The following is a 20,229-nucleotide window of genomic DNA, read 5'->3' as shown; positions in this document are numbered from 1 at the left end:
CATATTTTCAGGCGAGAATTTGTTTTTTCTCAGTGTTTTATTTGATCCTAAGTAAATCGGTTTGGCAGAGATTAATAGATTTGAATGTTCCCTTATTATTGTGGCATAATTACTTCTATCCAAAATAAATAAATTAAACAAATAAGTCAAGCTGTCCTACCTTTATAGTTTTCACACAGCTGAATAAACCTCAAACAGAAAACTGATTAAACAGAAGTGTGAGATGGTAGAGAATTTATTCAGTGTCCTGTTATATTTTAGGGAGAAATGAGCAGACGGCTGAGTTTATTAAACTCCACTGGTAATGCACATCTGAAGCCTAGACCATCCAAATTCACAGCCGCTCACTTTCGGCCTACCCGGCCTTCGAAGGACTGCCCTATGTGGACTGAACAGGGTTTAGTCTCGACAACCTGTGAGAGATGCTTACGGAAGAAGACAATAAAAAAAAATCACATCACACATACCTTGTGTCAATCAATCAGAAAGTAAGAAAGGAGAAAATAAAACATTTAAAGTACACAAACCTGAGCTGCCATCCAGGAGGGGCAAAACGGGCCTTTATGGCCTTACTATCATCTTCTCTATCTGCTTTCTTACTTATTTGTTCAATTTATTTAATTTTGAACATTACTTTCTCCATGTGTGGAGCTAAGCCAGAGCTGCAGCATGCAGATACCATGTGGACTAGCAAAAGAGGAGTCGGGTGGAGACCTAAACTGCAAACAACTGTACTGTCCATGGTTCACCACCAGATGGTGCAAAAAAGCAAGATCTGGGCATACAGTTCACCAATGCATTAAATGCAAAAGATCGTTACATTGTCCTTCTGTTTGTACCCACTGTCTGTTTTTAACGACAGATTTAGATTTTTTACTTTAATACAGCCTCTGAGTGACCCCTATTTCCTTTCCCTCCGCCAATTTGTTACATTTGTCACAGTTGTTTTAATTTTAACAACACAGCTTTCCCACAGCATACCTGCACCGTCTCATTGAAAGACAAAAGGCAAGCAAGAAATATCCTTAGCCCACTTATTTTGAAATAGAAAAAATGTATTTATGTTCTACTACATTTTTGTATGCTTATACAGAATGCTGTGTGTTGGGTCTGTGTTTCCACAAGCCCCGCTAGTTTAGAGACTTATTCATCATGAAGAACACAAGACATAACAGCACATATTCAACCGGTTTTTCACTCGCTAACGAGGGAAGTTTTGGTCAAGAACCAGCTCTTGAAGTTCAAATCCTTCAAAGAGCAGCTTCCCCCTCAGCTCTTTATTGACAAACTGTTACAGTACACATCACAGCACAAGCACCTCCCCTCGTAAGACCCCTCTTGGTTACAAAGACAAGTGTGTGTGTGTGTGTGTGTGTGTGTGTGTGTGTGTGTGTGTGTGTGTGTGTGTGTGTGTGTGTGTGTGTGTGTGTGTGTGTGTGACCTCCTGCTCACCAAAAGGATCATAAAAGCAGGAAGCTTACAACACAAACGAATGTATCTGGCTGGAGAGGTATAAGGTATAAGAGATATAAAATTATACATTTGACACCCCTGCTCTAGGTTAGATTAGTTTGGAGACACATAATATCTCTTCAGAAACAAGGTTGACAGTGGAGGATGAAAACTTTAAGGTCTTTAGCCCATTTTTTTTTCTATCGCTCAGGTGCTATAAGGTATCTTTGACATTTTAATGTGAATTGTGAACTCATCCTTCTTTCCTTGGCAGCTCTACAACAGATTATGAACTGTCAGTCTTGTTTTGTAATTGAAAAGCTTATCAGCCAGCTCATGAGGTGTTGTGTGCCTATAGGTTGGCTGTTTTGTATGTCATGCAACTGTAGTCCATAGTTCAATGTAACTTGTTCAAGAGAACATGTCTGCTCTTTATGGTAAACACCACTGCTGTGTGATGGAATACTGAGTATTGTAAAGCTGGGTTTTTCTAAACCACTTTCGTCTTTGTCAGGTGGTGTGTACTCTACAGTTTGGACATTGAATGAGGTGTCCTTCCCTTTTAGGAGCTAAACCACCTAACAATGTACGTGTAATGATCTCATCGTCTTTCCACTTGTACAACCCTCAGTCAAATAAACAGTAAAACGAAACTAATCTGGATTAACGCCTGTGTTTACAGATGACTTTGAGAGTTAGACAGAGGTGGAAATGCCAGAGAGAACTGGATTAACTCCTACGCAATTCTGACAGTGATGGTGAACAAGAGGGCATTGAAAATGATGATGACTGTGCACCTGTTTAACGGGAAAAGTAAGCAAAGTCCTCTTGGGGAGTATTTAAAAGACCAAATACAAACATCTCAAAGAATCGCAAAGACAATGGTATGGTTTATAAAGGCCAGACTTACACTGTCAATATTAATACTCTGATTTGTGACGCGCCATCTGAAATGTTTTAAAGGTCATACTGTCACAGTCCTGGGTCATTTTGACCCAGCATTTTCAGTTCTTTTATTCTTTTGTATTATAGTTTGTATTCTGATCCTTTTGTCATGCCTTGTTTATTAGTATTCTATGTTTCAGTTATTCTTTGTGAGGGATTAGTTCTTAAGTTGTGTCTCTCGTTTAGTGTAAGTTCAGTTCAGTGTCAAGTCTGTGTCTGTTTCTTGTTTCCCGTTTTATTGTGAAAGGTTGTGCCTCATCTCAGTGTGTCTCGTTCGCCCAAACCCTCCCAGCTGTGTCTCCCTCCTGTTTTCCATTCCCTGATTACTCCCCTGTGTATATAAGCCCTGTGTTTTCCTGTCTTCCCTGTTGCGTCGTACCAGAACACACACTAGCTGTGTGTTCTGTTGCGAGTGTTGCGTCTCCTGCTCCAGTTTAGTATTTCTTTTCCAGTGTTTCAGTCCTCGGTTCCTCTGTTCAGTTTGTTTGGCTTTTGGTGAGTTTAGTTAGTACGAGGTTTTTCCCAGCAATAAAGCTGTGCTTTAAGTTTCACTTCCGTGTCTGAGTTCTGCATTTTGGGTCCACCTCTCCTGCTTGCTCGCCTGCCACACAGCCAACCATGACACATACTCCATATAAGAGTTGTGAAAGATAATCAATCAGAGGTGATCGTGTTGATGGAAGAATAGTTTTAAGGGAACAGGGATGCACTTCTCAAACAGATGAAGGTTTTTCATAGTGGAGTACAGTAACCAAGAAACTGGTATCAGCCCCTGGAATTCTTTGTGTTAGCTCATTTGTCTTAGATTATATGCACATAATAACCACAGGCTCTGTGGTCGGCATTAAGCTGGACACTCTGGTGACAGTGGCAGAGAAAAGGACATTAAAGAAACTGCTGGACATTATGGACAATGCTGGGCATCCTCTGCACACAATCATAAACAATCAGACGAGCCTATTAAGCGACAGGTCGCTTCTCCCAAAGTCAAAAACCAACAGACTTAAAAATTCCTTTGTCCCACTCGCCATCAGACTGTTTAACTCCTCACTGGAGGGGACAGGGAGGGGAAACAGGGTCAAGGGAGGGCGTAAACAACTGAGCTGTAGTGCTTATTTACACTCAATATTTGTTTCTTATATTCAATTGTGCAATAATCACTGTGCAATATACTCACTCAAATGTTCAATCCTATTTATCCATATTATATGTTCTGTATTTATATATGTGTATATATGGTATATTTATGCTTACTCTCATTCCCCTTATTGTATCTGTAACATGCAACTTCTGTCGGTGCTGTGCTACTGGAAACTGAATTTCCCAGAGGAACCCACCCGAGGGATTAATAAAGTTTCATCTTGGGAATAGTTAGGCACCTGTTTATTTACTTAACTCGTGGCCCAAAAGTCGTTGTTGTTTATCTATGAGGCAAAAAAATTTAATTTCTCATTAAGTAATTGCAGGAAGAGGGAAGATGCCAAATGAATTTGCTCAACAAATGAGGGTTTTACACGATATAAGTGGAAAGCCACTGAACTATGTCGTTTTTTGCTATACACAGGTCCTGTGGTATTGAAAACTGTTGTCCCCTAAAAGATGCAAACATTTCTTGTCCTTGACTGTATCCATGTCGATAATGCTAGAGTCAGATGAGTGGATTTGAAATGCTTATCGTCAAACTTTTTGTTATGTGCTGTGGTGACCTGACAAGACCTTTCCTATAAACAGTGTACATGGAGTAATTCATCTCCATGAGGATGCCAGCCACTTGAACTGTTCCTTAAATGGCATTTCCTGTTTCCTATTTGAAAACTACCTGCAACAAATCAATAAACATGTGAGGAGTGTGAGAAACCCCCTGGAACAAGTAACCAGGTGTTTGTCTGAAACTGAACATTCAGAAGTGGACGATACCCAAATACACCCGAAAGTGCTTGATTCTGTTAAAGAAAGGGACAGTTGTTTTCTTTTGAGCAAAACAGCTTTTGTTTTGCTCAACAGAAAAATGCAGACGGGCCTTTTGCTTGTAAAATTCTGTGCAAGCGTCACACTTCACCACTATTTCACCAACCATGTGGTTCTGGACATTTGAATAGAGTGTGCATGTCAGGATGAAAAACTACTGTCAGGATGCACTACTGCTAGACAGGGATCTGTTCCGTAGGGTGGCCTGCCTCCCACAAGAAGCTGGTGGTTTTGTCCTCCAGGGATCATCAACTGATCATCTTTTCCATCTGTCTGTTTTCTGTATCTTTCATTGTGACTCCTGCATGTCCTTTCTCACTACATCCATAAACCTCCCAGGGCCTCTGTGTCTTTCCTCTTGCCACAATATCCTACCCCCAGTCTAACCCTCATTGCTCTTCTCTGCATGTCCAGACTCTCTCAACCTCTCCCCTTTTACTCGATCCATTAGCTAAACCTGTACTGCCTCTCTAATGTAGTTATTAGCCACTCAAGTCGCTTATTTATGTCTGTCACCTCCACCTCCGCATTGTCTCTTTTAACATGACAAACTGTGATTGTTGATTAGGGTTTGTGTCATTTTCTCTGCAACTGAACTATTTGCTTTGTATACGTCTGCTACATTGGTACTCAAAATGGGCTCCCTGTGCTATTGTAATGTATTCGGTTCTAAATTGGATGCTAACAGGTTTGTAACTGACAATGTAAAAATGGAAGGCATCGAAGGCGTTTGGAAAGGGAGGGGGGATGAGTGTGTATCAGTGTATGTGTATGTGGGTGTGTAGAGTGTCCTTCGCCCTGCCAGGCTAAGTAAACAGTCTTCCAGCCTACCCAGGTGACATGCGTGCGTGCGTGTGTGTGTTTATCCCGTGTTCAGCTGAGAGAAAGCGTCACCACGCCCAGTTAAACAAAGGTTCACAGTCTTCAGTGGACCCAGGAGGCCTTGAAGGAGGGACAAAGAGATCTGACAACAGTCCTGTTTTCATAGGAGAATTTTTGTTGTTCCAGTCAGCTTCGACCTTGGCAGGCCTTTAGCTGACGCCAGTGGGATAGCTGCATTAGTGATCATGGTAGTTGTTTTGGTTAGTGCGAACAAACTGCATCCAGTTTTACAGTTTTGTCTAATGTCCGTCACTGGTCACCAGGTGTCAATTCCCGTTCTTCTTCTCCAAGATCTTATCCATAATGCCATAATGGCACCGGTTCTGACATAAACAGTAGTAACCAGACCGAAAAGCAGCGCACATTTCGGTGCTTTATTTCGGTTCTTTTTTTTTTCCTGAGATGTCATACACTTCAGATTCTAGCTAATCATTTTACGTTTCCAAGGATAGTAGGCGGGCCCAGGTGCGTATGTTCTTTTAGAGCAGAGCTACAGATTAAAAATGCCCAAGTCCAAGCGGTCAAAAGTCTGGCTGTACTTCACAGCTGCATGTACTGCATGTACTTCACAGATGCAAACTCAGCAGCCTGCAACAAGTGCTTTAATGTGATACTGTGCAAAGGAGGTAACACCTCGAATCTGATAAAACACCTGGCGACGCATAGCGTCGCGATCGTGGCTCAAGAGTTGGGAGTTTGCCTTGTAATCGGAAGGTTGCCGGTTCGAGCCCCGGCTTGGACAGTCTCGGTCGTTGTGTCCTTGGGCAAGACACTTCACCCGTTGCCTACTGGTGGTGGTCAGAGGGCCCGGTGGCGCCAGTGTCCAGCAGCCTCGCCTCTGTCAGTGCGCCCCAGGGTGGCTGTGGCTACAATGTAGCTTGCCATCACCAGTGTGTGAATGTGTGTGTGAATGGGTGGATGACTGGATATGTAAAGCGCTTTGGGGTCTTTAGGGACTAGTAAAGCGCTATATAAATACAGGCCATTTACCATAGCGGGTATAATTTAAAGGCAAGAAATGCACCAAACAGGTGTGGTGCTTGTTATCGGTACCGGAGTTAGCAACATCCCCCAAGAACCCGAAGAGGAGAGTCCTGGCCCCTAGCCCTGCCAGTGTAGCACAATCGATGACGGATGATGATGGCAGCAGCAGCAGCTTTTCTTCTCTGCGTGAGTAGCTTAATGTTGTTCGTGTGTAATTTACATTGAGTAGGCTAACCACGTTATTACATTAATGCATGCTACAGTTAAACTATTTACTAGTTAACACCCTTGTTTTCTTAACTAATATTTACTTAGTTGCATCCGGGTATGTCAATGTGTAATTCAATATTTAGTTTCTTTTTATTATAATAACAAATTCCTAACTTGCAGTTGGCGGATGATGTGAACACTCCCAAAAAGGTACTCATAAACGCTGCGTGTCCCAGATACTGGCTGTGCAGCTTTGCTGGATCGTTCTAACAAGGTAACGCTTAACTTCTTTGTTCGTATCACAGCATAAACAGAATAAATAATTTTCTACTATAATTTGTGTATAATAGTAGATGTTGTGTATAAATGCAATAATTATAGTGCGTGAATTTAAAAATATAGTTGAAACTGCATTTTGTGTGTCATAAAACTGAACATTGAATCATATTCCTTAATAATATTTACATTTAAAACTATTAATCTAATTTTACTTAAAAATTCTCAAAACTGTTACTGTTGTAAATTAGCTATGTGATTATTAGCATATGAGGTTTATTTGTAAAGTTTGTGTCAGGATTTAGTGTTCATCAGAAACAGCAGCTACATTATTTATATGTCGCTTCCCTTTGGTAATATCTGTAGAAAACAGTAAAAAAAAAATCATATTAATGGTCTGATAAAACAATTATTTTAGATTATAAGATTAGTTCAACTACAGGCATGGGTTAAACACATGAAAGTGACTATGGATGCCCTAACTTCGGCTTCCAGTGAGAAATATGTAGAGCTGACTTCTTTCGTATACACATTACTGCTAAAATAAAAAACTTTGCGTCTTGGAGTGATGTTGAAAAACAAGTTGATACATCTGTTAAAAGCATGAAATTGTTTTTGGAAAACCTACCCGAAGTGCTTTCAAGTTCATCCAAAATACCACAATGAGAGTACTAACAGCAACCTATACATTTTTGCCAGTGTAAGTTTTCAGTCAGCTAAGCCACAGAAATCTAAGGAGCTTGGAAAGAAAAACGACTCGACTTGTTTGAGTTTCTTGAGTTTCTTCTCGACTCAAACAAATCCAGTCGCTTTTCTTTCCAAGCGCCTTAGATTATTCCTTTTCCTTCACGTTTTTATAGTTTTTGTTTTTTATGGTTCATATTTTAGTATGGTTACATGTAATCTTTCAATTATTACTTTTTAAAAAAATATTTGTGACGTCTGATAAAGCAAATATTTTCATTTTTGCATTGTGTGTTTGTCTTGCATGCACATAATATTTCTTAGCCAAGCAGTAGAAATACACAGGTTCCCTGTTTTATCTGCTCAGCTCTTCACTAACATCATGCTCTCTGGACTCAGCAGGATGTTCTGTGAGTACAACAGACTGATTATTTAAATATAGAGTTTTTCATAAAGTCAGAGGGAAAGATTAAGTGTCACTCTTCTTAAGCTTTTTATCTTTAAGAGGTACTTGAGATGAGGTGCTTTCTAATCTTCCTTTATAAAAGACTTCAAACTTTTCAAATCTAATTAAATGGGTTATTAATTATTTACAAGTTACTTGTAACAACTTTTAGGTTGGATTTTAAATCATTCAAACTCAATAATAGTATTTTTTTCTTTTCTGATTTTCAGTTCTGGGAGTAACATGTTTACTCATGAGTTCAGGTAAATACACGTTTCAGTCACTTTTATCCTAATGTGCCAGTTTTTAACTTTATATTGCCACCTTGATCCGATCTAATAGATTTGCTGAACTTGTGCTTTCACTCTGATTACATGGGACCTTTTATTTACATCCTGTCTGTTAATTCTAAACCATGTAAGAAACCCTGAGTGTAAACACAAGCATCAAGCTGTTACGTGAAATTGCGCAGGAAGCTGCCTGTGTTAACTGTGACTATCACCAATAAACGTGGGCGTGTTTCCTGAATCAACAGCAGGCCTTACCTCCTTTGTCGCTGGATTCTGGATTCTGATACCAAGTACTAATACTGATAACGATTTGCAGCTGATGGATCCTGTCCTGATTTAAGACGTGAATCTGTCATCAGATTCACGTCTTTAATGTTTTTTAATTACAACCAAATGATGTGATTGGGTGTCAACTTGTATTCTGTGAAATGTGCCATACAAATAACTGACAGTAAATGACAGTTAACACAAGATGGTTATTATGCTCATGTCATACGCTGTGTGGCAGCCAGGATGTAGGACCCAAATGCAGGACTCGCAGACACGAAAGGATGAACTGAAAACGGCAGATGTATTGCAGTGTTGCAAAAACATACTAGAAACCAAAAGCGCTTTTCTACTGTAAAGCACTTTGGGTTTTCAGTTACTATATATAACATTTATTTACTATTGTGTAAGTAAATAGGTGGATTGTTTATTTGGATATTTATTTGCTTAAAAAAGGCAGGAACAACTAAACTATTAAATTGTGACTATAAAATTAGCAATACAGCACTTATAAATACAGCAAAGACTCATTATTTTAAATTTCAGGCTATACCAGAGCTGAGACCACCGTGTCCCCACAAAGAAAGCCCCCCTGTGACAGCCAGATCTGCCGCTTGAGCCACGGTAAGAAAAGCATACTCTGTATATGAAAGATGTACAGACCTCCTGGGTTAGAAAAGTGGAGCTAATATGGAAGTGCCTTAAGCCAGCAAAAGAAGTCCATGTTGCTTGAGTCTAAGCAGAGATGCTCAGACGTTGGGTCCAAATTTGTGCTCGTAAGTTCAAACACACACACAGCCAGGGAAGTTGAGTGCAGAGTTTTACAAACACAAATCTTTTTACACACACACAAATTCTCATCTATAGATACACAAACATAAAAATTTTCACATATTTTGGTTCACAAGGTTACAAAACCCAGTTCACAAGTACACATTTGATTTACAAGTACAAAATATTACTGACCAAAATTTGAGCCCATACCAGCAGAGTTCACACAACTGTAGACACTGCATTAATCCCTGTGTCAACTACTTCTCCCCTTTTCCCTCACTTGGAAACAAGACCCAGAGTTACTTAAACTGCTCCTACTAGGGGTCACCTGTCCCATTGAACCAATCAGCCAAAAAGCCAACGCCCATAATAATGGAAAATTTATGCTTTCATTAAGCGTTTAAACTGGTCTGTTAAAAAAAAATTAACCTCACACATATAATTGTTTAAAAAAATTGTTATTTAAATAAACAGTAATAGAGACCAAAACAGTTTTACTTCTGCTGCCATGTAAAGGTGGACCTTTTATTATGGCAGTGACTCACTGCGGGAGACTCCGGTGGATGTTCAGGGAACTGCAGGTTTTAGGATTTTAGCACTGGCTTCAACTTTTAAGGTTAAACTTTCTTTTTTTGTTTTGTTTTGTTTTGTTTTGTTTTGTTCATCACCTCTGTCCAAATAACAAAAAATAATAAATTTAATCTACTAATAAATACTGATTCGATATCAAAGACAGATGTTAGTCTGTGCCATTGAGCTCCACTGTTAGCACTGAACTCTTAAAATCACATTTGTAAGTGTTATGTCACTTCTTTTTTGTCAGAGAAATTCAAAAAATTGCTGAAAATTAAACAATTTATGTCTCTTCTTTTAGTCCAGAGTGTAACATGCGAAGGATTTCAGGCAAACCTGCAGTGTGGTGAGGGTTATTTTTTGTTGGTTTGTCTTTTTATTTTTGAATTAATTTGTTTGAAATGCAAACATGGTTATAGTTTAATGTCTCCCTCAGGTGAAGGGCAGGTTTTAGTCATCCATGGAGCTAATTATGGACGCCGTGACAAAACCACATGCTCTGCTGGACGTCCGGCCTCTCAGCTCCAAGTTGTCCAGTGCTCAAGTCAGACAAGCACCAATGTTGTAGCTGAAAGGTACAGATTGGTTGTCTTTGTTTAGTTTTACTTTTTTTTCCAGATTACACAATGTGCAGTATGTTAAACATCTGCTGACTCACTTTTTATCTGCATTCAAAGCTGTAATGGGAAGAACAGCTGTACTATCTCAGCGAGCAACTCTGTGTTTGGAGACCCCTGTGTGGGCACCTACAAGTACCTGGAGGTGGATTATACTTGTCAGTGTAAGTACCTCAAACAGTAGTGCACATACAACTCCAAAAAAATGCTAGCAAACAATATATTCACAAGAACCATCAACTTTAATTTCATCCAGCGGAGTCAAACCTCTGTACCTTAAACAGTAACGTACACATGCTAGCGACCAAAGGACCATTCTTTTTGATTTCACTTAGTGCATAAATACACATTTCGATTTAATTTTTGGATTTCAAGATTGTGCTCCAGAATCAAACTCAACTTTATTCCACTTTTAAAAGCTAGAAGGTGAACAATCAAAAATTTAAAAATGTGAGGTGGAAAACACAAAATCAAATCCAAACCAAGAAGGAAAACGTTGCAAAACTTACAAATTAAATCTGTGATCATGAAATAATATTTAGTGTGAGAATAAAGAAATTATTTTACTGCTACAATGTAGCTTTCATCATTAATATTGCATTAAAATGTTTATTAAAGCTACTGGCATCATATTAACCTTTTTATTACAGGTGCAGCTATAATCATTGTATACACACATTTTATGTTGCGCTCATTAAAAGAGTTGATGTTCGGTTTATTTAAGGTCTTAAGCTTCGGTGGGCGCGATGTCCCAGCCGATCTATTATGTAAGTGACTTGGACCAATGGAAGGTTAAAACAGCATTCACGCTTACAGACATATATGATTTAAACATAGGCCAGGCCGAAGGCCAGGAATTCATTTAGCTTCTAACTGCATTTGAGCTTGCCTAGTAACAAGTGACAGAAGAAGAGTCAAGAAAGTGTAAATCCCCCGGGGAGTATTCGGAGAATGAGTTTAATTACCATGTATGGAAGAATGATTAGAAAGAGAAATGTCTCTGTCTATTTTAGCTATTTTTCTCCACATTAATTTTTAAAGTTTGTGATTTAATGAATGTGATTTACACTTTTCTCTCAGTCCAGACTGTAACATGTGAAGAATCTGAGGCAAACCTTCAGTGTGGTGAGGTTTTCTTTTTTGTAACTTATTGAAAACATTTCATTGAAATGCAAACTTGTTTATAGTTTAACGCTGTGATCTCGTCCTCAGGGAAAGGGCAGATTTTAGTCATTCACAGAGCTGATTATGGACGCCATGACCAAACCACGTGCTCTAACTTACAACCTCACTGTAGGCTCAGAGATGTCCAGTGCTCAAGTCCAGAGAGCATTGAAGTAATAGCTGCAAGGTACAGATGGTTACTGTCTTTTTTCAACTTTTAATTTTCTCCCAGATATGCAGTATGTCAAACTTCTGCTGACTCACTTTTTATCTCCATTCAAAGCTGTAATGGGAAAAACAGCTGTAATATCTCAGCGAGCAACTCTGTGTTTGGAAACCCTTGTTTTGGCACCTCCAAGTACCTGGAGGTGGATTATACTTGTCAGTGTAAGTACCTTATTACAGAGGAAAACAAGTATAAAAAATCATACTACGTTTTTATTTTATTCAAAGACAGATTGCAGGATGCAGAAACGATGAAACAGGAGGAAAAGGATGCAAAAGAGTTCAACTTACGAATTAAATCATGAACTAATAATCAGTCTGCACATGAATTATTACACTTTCTAATGTGTTTTGTGTTTTTCTCTCAGTCCAGAGTGTAACATGTGAAGGATCTCAGGCAAACCTTCAGTGTGGTGAGGTTTTCTTTTTTGTAACTTTGTTGAATTTCATTTATTGAAATGTAAACATGGTTATTGTTTAATGCTATGATCTCTTCCTCAGAAAAAGGACAGGTTTTAGTTATCCACGGAGCTGATTATGGACGCCATGACAAAACCACATGCTCTGATGGACGTCCGGCCTCTCAGCTCCAAGTTGTCCAGTGCTCAAGTCAGACGAGCACCAGTGTTGTAGCTGAAAGGTACAGATTGACTGTCTTTGTTTAGTTTTACGTTTTTTCTTTTACCAGGCTACACAACGTGCAGTGTGTAAAACCCTTTGCTGACTCACTTTCTATCTGCATTCAAAGTTGTAATGGGAAAAACAGCTGTACTATCTCGTCGAGCAACTCTGTATTTGGAGACCCCTGTGGTGGCACCTACAAGTACCTGGAGGTGGTTTATACTTGTCAGTGTAAGTACCTTAAACCAGGGGTGTCCAGCTCCAAACCTCAAGGGCTGGTGTCCTGCAGGTTTTGGACATCACCCAGGGTCAACACACCCAGTGTAAGTGCCTTAAACGGTAATGTACATACAACTCCAAAATAATTCTGCTAGTGTCCAAAGCAGTCTCAGGGACCATCCTCGTTGATTTCACTGAGTGGGGTCAAACCTCTGTGTCTGAGGCTTTATAATGGACATTCACATCACGATAACCAATAGGACAGATTCTTTCTTATACTTTTTTACTTTTGTACAAAGAGATTTTGGAGAATTCGCAGCTAGTACTTCTTGTTCAAAATATCAGTGTATTGTGTTGACAAGCTGAAGTTGAACTTTGGGCTAAGTTACCCTTTGTATACCAAGGTAGTGCTGCAAAATCAAACGAAACTTTATTTGAACTTTAAAAGTTTAAAGATGAACAAACAAGAAACAAAAAATGTGGAAATGCAAAAAAAAAAAAAGGCAATAAAAATATGGCATTGGACAGAAAAATAGATTTTAAACATGGAATCAAAGACTCAAATACAGATTACAGGACATGAAACAATTTTAAAAAAGATGAACTTCAATAGCTGATTTGAAGATTCACAAAAAAGTCGGGTTTTTTTTTTTTCCTTTAGTGGATAGAGACGGTGTTGATAGACGTGAAAGCAGGATGAGAAAGGAGAAGAGATGCAAACCTGGGCCTACTGCTCTCCAGCCATACGGAATACGGTTGCCTGCTCACCCACTGAGCTAAACCGGCACAAGGTTTTTTTTTTAATTAGTTGTTTTAATTTGCAAACAGAGGGTTAAGTGGGAATTAGACACCCCTGAGCAACAAGACATGGGTGCATGTAATTAACACAGCTGAGGACAACCAAACAGTAGCATATCAAAACCCAAATAAAGACAGAACTAAAAAAGGCAATGAGCAACCAGTACTAAATCAAGGAGACATTGAAACATGAAAATAAATACTGAAAATGGACTTGAATGGAGAAATTAATGGAGAACAGAGTAAGGGAAGGTTATAAGAGTGTGGACAAAAAGCAGAGAGGAAGGCAGCAAAACTTGAACTTCAAGATATTAAAGAAAAGTTTACTTTAAAGTAGAGATGGACCGATCCGATATTACGTATCGGTATCCGATATTACGTATCGGTATCTGATATTACGTATCTGATATTACGTATCGGTATCTGATATTACGTATCAGTATCGGTCCGATGCTGACGTAAATTACTGGATATCGGAGAGAAATAAAAATGTAATCCGATCCATTAAATATCAAAAAAGCACCTCACAAAACTTGCGACACGGCATAACTCGGCTCATAACGTCGGAGCACGTTGGAGCAGTGTGCTCACCTGATAGAGCGGCTGTGTGTATTTGGAGCCTCGCTACCAAACCAGCATTTCATCTCCGAGGAAGTGATCCCAGAGAGAAGTAAAGCAAGTGTGTAAGTTCATCTCTGAATGTTTGTAAAGCATTCCCGCGTTAAGCTTAACAACCGATATAAGGAGCGAGTGCCTCTTCTCTCTCCCTCCCTCTCCTGCTGCTACTTCAAACGTGAAACTGATCAATGATCAACTGATCGCCTTTTCTGTCGCGAGTCAAACCTCTGTGACTGAGGCTTAATAATGGACATTTAGCCACTGAATCATGACATTTTACAGAACATCCTCTTTTTATTCTCGTTTTCTTTAAAAAACAAACAAACATCAATATAATGTGGAGCATTCGCAGCTAGGACTTAATCCGAAACATCTGTTTATTGTGTTGGCTTAAATACACCTTTGTTTTTAAGGAGGTTCTCCAAAATAAACTAGTTTTCTCTTTATTTTTGTAGGGTCTTTAAGGGTATGAAATGCCTTGACGTGACTGCTGATTTGGCAATATTTAAATAAAACTGAAATTAATTTTAAAAAGGTAAAAAATGAACCAAAAGGAAACTGGGGAACATGTGAGATGCAAAACATAAAATGACAGTAAAAATTCAAATGGACAGAGGAAAACAAAAATAATAAAATCATACTACGTTTCATATATATTATTCAAAGACAGATTGGAGGATGCAGAAAAGATGAAACAGAAGGAAAAGGTTGCAAAAGAGTTCAAGTTATGAATTAAATCATGAACTAATAATCAGTCTGCACATGAATTATTACACTTTCTAATGTGTTTTGTGTTTTTCTCTCAGTCCCGAGTGCAACATGTGAAGGATCTGAGGCAAATCTTCAGTGTGGTGAGGTTTTCTTTTTTGTAACTTTGTTGAATTTCATTTATTGAAATGTAAACATGGTTATTGTTTAATGCTATGATCTCTTCCTCAGAAAAAGGACAGGTTTTAGTCATCCACGGAGCTAATTATGGACGCCGTGACAAAACCACATGCTCTGCTGGACGTCCGGCCTCTCAGCTCCAAGTTGTCCAGTGCTCAAGTCAGACGAGCACCAGTGTTGTAGCTAAAAGGTACAGATTGACTGTCTTTGTTTAGTTTTACGTTTTTTCTTTTACCAGGCTACACAACGTGCAGTGTGTAAAACCCTTTGCTGACTCACTTTCTATCTGCATTCAAAGTTGTAATGGGAAAAACAGCTGTACTATCTCAGCGAGCAACTCTGTATTTGGAGACCCCTGTGGTGGCACCTACAAGTACCTGGAGGTGGATTATACTTGTCAGTGTAAGTACCTTAAACCAGGGCTGTCCAGCTCCAAACCTCAAGGGCCGGTGTCCTGCAGGTTTTGGACATCACCCAGGGTCAACACACCCAGTGTAAGTGCCTTAAACAGTAATGCACATACAACTCCAAAATAATTCTGCTAGCGTCCAAAGCAGTCTCAGGGACCATCCTCGTTGATTTCACTGAGTGGGGTCAAACCTCTGTGTCTGAGGCTTTATAATGGACATTCACATCACGATAACCAATAGGACAGATTCTTTCTTATACTTTTTTACTTTTGTACAAAGAGATTTTGGAGAATTCGCAGCTAGTACTTCTTGTTCAAAATATCAGTGTATTGTGTTGACAAGCTGAAGTTGAACTTTGGGCTAAGTTACCCTTTGTATACCAAGGCAGTGCTGCAAAATCAAACGAAACTTTATTTGAACTTTAAAAGTTTAAAGATGAACAAACAAGAAACAAAAAATGTGGAAATGCAAAAAAAAAAAGGCAATAAAAATATGGCATTGGACAGAAAAATAGATTTTAAACATGGATTCAAAGACTCAAATACAGATTACAGGACATGAAACAATTTTAAAAAAGATGAACTTCAATAGCTGATTTGAAGATTCACAAAAAAGTCGAGGTTTTTTTTCCTTTAGTGGATCGAGACGGTGTTGATAGACGTGAAAGCAGGATGAGAAAGGAGAAGAGATGCAAACCTGGGCCTACTGCTCTCCAGCCATACGGAATACGGTTGCCTGCTCACCCACTGAGCTAAACCGGCACAAGGTTTTTTTCTAATTAGTTGTTTTAATTTGCAAACAGAGGGTTAAGTGGGAATTAGACACCCCTGAGCAACAAGACATGGGTGCATGTAATTAACACAGCTGAGGACAACCAAACAGTAGCATATCAAAACCCAAATAAAGACAGAACTAAAAAAGGCAATGAGCAACCAGTACTAAATCAAGGAGACATTGAAACATGAAAATAAATACTGAAAATGGACTTGAATGGAGAAATTAATGGAGAACAGAGTAAGGGAAGGTTATAAGAGTGTGGACAAAAAGCAGAGAGGAAGGCAGCAAAACTTGAACTTCAAGATATTAAAGAAAAGTTTACTTTAAAGTAGAGATGGACCGATCCGATATTACGTATCGGTATCCGATATTACGTATCGTATCGGTCCAATGCTGACATAAATTACTGGATATCGGAGAGAAATAAAAAATGTAATCCGATCCATTAAATATCAGAAAAGCACCTCACAAAACTTGCGACACGGCGTAACTCGGCTCATAACCGTAGCACGTCGGAGCAGTGTGCTCACGTGATAGAGCGGCTGTGTGTATTTGTAGCCTCGCTACCAAACCAGCATTTCATCTCCGAGGAAGTGATCCCAGAGAGAAGTAAAGCAAGTGTGTAAGTTCATCTCTGAATGTTTGTAAAGCATTCGCGCGTTAAGCTTAACAACCGATATATGGAGCGAGTGCCTCTTCTCTCTCCCTCCCTCTCCTGCTGCTACTTCAATCGTGAAACTGATTAATGATCAGCTGATCGCCTTTTCTGTCGCCAGTCAAACCTCTGTGACTGAGGCTTAATAATGGACATTTAGCCACTGAATCATGACATTTTACAGAACATCCTCTTTTTATTCTCGTTTTCTTTAAAAAATGAACAAACATCAATATAATGTGGAGCATTCGCAGCTAGGACTTAATCCAAAATATCTTTCTAATGTATTTTGTGTTTTTCTCTCAGTCCAGAGTGCAACATGTGAAGGATCTCAGGCAAACCTTCAGTGTGGTGAGGTTTTCTTTTTTGTAACTTTGTTGAATTTCATTTATTGAAATGTAAACATGGTTATTGTTTAATGCTATGATCTCTTCCTCAGAAAAAGGACAGGTTTTAGTCATCCACGGAGCTAATTATGGACGCCGTGACAAAACCACATGCTCTGATGGACGTCCGGCCTCTCAGCTCCAAGTTGTCCAGTGCTCAAGTCAGACGAGCACCAAAGTTGTAGCTGAAAGGTACAGATTGACTGTCTTTGATTAGTTTTACGTTTTTTTCTTTTACCAGGCTACACAATGTGCAGTGTGTAAAACCCTTTGCTGACTTACTTTCTATCTGCAATCAAAGGTGTAATGGCAAAAACAGCTGTACTATCTCAGCGAGCAACTCTGTATTTGGAGACCCCTGTGGTGGCACCTACAAGTACCTGGAGGTGGTTTATACTTGTCAGTGTAAGTACCTTAAACCAGGGGTGTCTAGCTCCAAACCTCAAGGGCCGGTGTCCTGCAGGTTTTGGACATCACCCAGGGTCAGTGTAAGTGCCTTAAACAGTAATGCACATACAACTCCAAAATAATTCTGCTAGTGTCCAAAGCAGTCTCAGGGACCATCCTCGTTGATTTCACTGAGTGGGGTCAAACCTCTGTGTCTGAGGCTTTATAATGGACATTCACATCATGATAACCAATAGGACAGATTCTTTCTTATACTGTTTTACTTTTCTACAAAGAGATTTTGGAGAATTTGCAGCTAATACATCTTGTTCAAAATATCAGTATTGTGTTGACAAGCTGAAGTTGAACATCAGGCTTAGTTACCCTTTGTATACCAAGGTAGTGCTGCAAAATCAAACGAAACTTTATTTGAACTTTAAAAGTTTAAAGATTACGGAGCCCTGCAGGGGACATGGGAGAAAAAAAAATTAAGACGGACTTTTGCGAGATCTCGCAAAACTATCTCGGGATCTCGCAAAACTTTTGCGAGATCTCGCAAAAGTTTTAGCCGCATTCTTCGGACGCTCGCTCGAAGCCGACCGGGAGGTCGAGACCTCCCTTTAGCTTCGAGCTAACGGGAGGTCGAGACCTACTACAGCCGGAAGGAACAAAAGTTTTGCGAGATCCCGAGTTTGTTTTGTAAGTTCATCTCTGAATGTTTTTAAATCATTCCCACGTTAAGCTTAACAACCGATATATGGAGCGACTTCCTCTTCTGCTGCTACTTCAATCATGAAACTGCTTAATGATCAGCTGATCGGCTTTTCTGTCGCGAGTCCGTCTCTCTTGTTTGTTTTTGGCCCACTTTGCACCAGAAAGAGGAAACCAGCAGCTGAACAACCGCAGCACGTTTAACCTTGATAAGCTGTTGTTAGAATTTATTTAATATTACTTTCTACACCAGGATCTTTTTCTACGCAGCTGACGGCTGGTAACTGTGCAGGGGCGGATCTAGCAAAGTTTAGCCAGGGGGGCCGATAGGGCATGAACAGGGAAAAGGGGGCACAAAGACATACTTTTCTTTCTTATTCTCATTTAAAATGTCTAGCTTTTAATAAATAATTATCTGAATCTTACACCCAAAGTTTTAATCTTATGTAAAATGTATAGAAGTCCATTACTGTATATAGTAACTGTTAAGTCTAATATACCCTAGGTAAGCTATAGTACTTTTTCCTTTGGGAAGATACCATCTGTGCAGTCTGCAATTCTGTTGAAGAAAGATGTTGAATCTATTTAATTATTCTTGAAAAATAATTTATTTCTGTGCATTTTCCCCCACACTGCATCAAATTAAAGTTGATTACGTCAATTAAGTATCATGAGGTGGAGGGTGGGGGGTGGTTCCCTATTTTTTTTGCTGGGAGTTTGCAACCCTATTAGTTAGGTTGCTTAATATTTCTGCTAAGTACTCTTTAAAATACCAGAATAGGGAGGATGGAGCAGGTTTAAGTTTATTAGGTTGATCAGTATTGCTGAACTATGAAATATTTTGGGTGCAGTGTATTTTTTACATACAGGTATAACAGAATAGCTTTAGTGTTGTTGTTTATTTAAACTTGAGTATGAACTTATACAAAATGCAGCAATATATTAAAAAAACAGTTTTATTGATTAAAACACACGATATCGGATTCATATCGGTATCGGCAGATATCCAAATTTATAATATCGGTATCGGACTTAAAAAAGTGGTATTGTGCCATCTCTACTTTAAAGTAGAGCAGGAGATATACAAAATACAACTGACAATGAGGCCCAAACACTTGGATGAGACAGAAGGAACATTCAGGGGGCTAGAAGAACTAAACATAAGTAAAATAAATGAGTTAAGGTTTAAGCTAAGGCTTCAAAGTTAAAAAAAAAAATACTCATCCATTGCATGTCAATCAAAACAAGAAGCAAAATGTAAAAGAAGATATAAAGAACTGAAGCTTAATAAAAAAATAAAAAAATTCAAAAGCAACTTTAAATCTTTTGTTTCTTTTCTAGGAAAAGATTATATCATCAACACATCGTGTAACATCTGAATGTCACATCCCCTCTGTTGATGTCACTTCCACCAGCATGTCAAGCCTCGATGACATCACTGCTGGAACGTGTTAACAAATATGATTTTATTGGAAATAAACACAAATAAACATACATCCTGAGCATCAAACAGTCTCACCTGTTTTTCTTTTTCATTTTATTTTCATATTTTGTTTGATTTATTGATGAAGATAAGAAAATGCAGTAAAGTCACACACGTAGGTGCCAGTCACATTCAAAAACACTTGTACATCTAGACGGTATACACAATCAAAATACTGTCAGCATGATAAAGAAAAACAGACTCAAAGGATATCACATGGATAACATACAGCTCCATTAGATTCCCTGTTTTTATTCCCATCAAATTTCTTACAGAATCGCTTGGATAGTGTTGTGTCTGTCTTGATGCCACAGTTCAGTCCACAGTTTCAATATCTGACTGCTTTTAAAGTACTCCGGTATTTTTTTGTTAGTTAAGCCACTTAGCACTCATCTATGTATTAGTCAAGCATAAAAATGCTCCTAATAGCACAGTCTGGCAGACGTAAATAGTAATTTTGTGCCAACGAGGTGATTCCTAAAGACCTATTAGCTGAAATATGCCAAGTGTCTTAAAAAAA

The 20,229-nt window shown here is 38.9% G+C and overlaps 1 protein-coding gene across 1 annotated transcript; it reads left to right on the top strand.

Annotated features, from left to right (window-relative positions):
• Positions 1-6,646: 6,646 nt before the first annotated feature.
• On the top strand, positions 6,647-19,730 carry LOC146645794 (rhamnose-binding lectin-like). The gene is made up of 20 exons (XM_085394816.1): positions 6,647-6,715; positions 7,726-7,811; positions 8,077-8,109; positions 8,950-9,027; positions 10,052-10,096; positions 10,187-10,325; positions 10,428-10,531; positions 11,448-11,492; positions 11,580-11,718; positions 11,815-11,918; positions 12,125-12,169; positions 12,258-12,396; positions 12,505-12,608; positions 14,819-14,863; positions 14,952-15,090; positions 15,199-15,302; positions 17,049-17,093; positions 17,182-17,320; positions 17,430-17,533; positions 19,568-19,730. Coding segments are annotated over exons 2-20 (1,581 nt in total). The 5' UTR covers positions 6,647-6,715; positions 7,726-7,783; the 3' UTR covers positions 19,570-19,730.
• The last annotated feature ends 499 nt before the right edge of the window (positions 19,731-20,229 follow it).

This window comes from Rhamphochromis longiceps, linkage group LG20, assembly GCF_057381845.1.
Source record: "Rhamphochromis longiceps isolate RC_006_pf linkage group LG20, R_longiceps_female_GT1.1, whole genome shotgun sequence".
Lineage (NCBI taxonomy): Eukaryota > Metazoa > Chordata > Actinopteri > Cichliformes > Cichlidae > Rhamphochromis > Rhamphochromis longiceps.
This window is presented reverse-complemented; position numbering and strand designations above follow the sequence as displayed.

What these genes read in the sequence shown, in the direction of transcription:
- LOC146645794 (XM_085394816.1), top strand. Translation starts at nt 7,784, where the DNA reads ATGCTCTCTGGACTCAGCAGGATGTTCT. An exon ending in TCAGGCAAACCTTCAGTGTG is followed by an intron (nt 12,170 to 12,257) that starts GTGAGGTTTTCT and finishes TCTCTTCCTCAG; the next exon opens with AAAAAGGACAGGTTTTAGTT. An exon ending in GGTGGTTTATACTTGTCAGT is followed by an intron (nt 12,609 to 14,818) that starts GTAAGTACCTTA and finishes TTTTTCTCTCAG; the next exon opens with TCCCGAGTGCAACATGTGAA.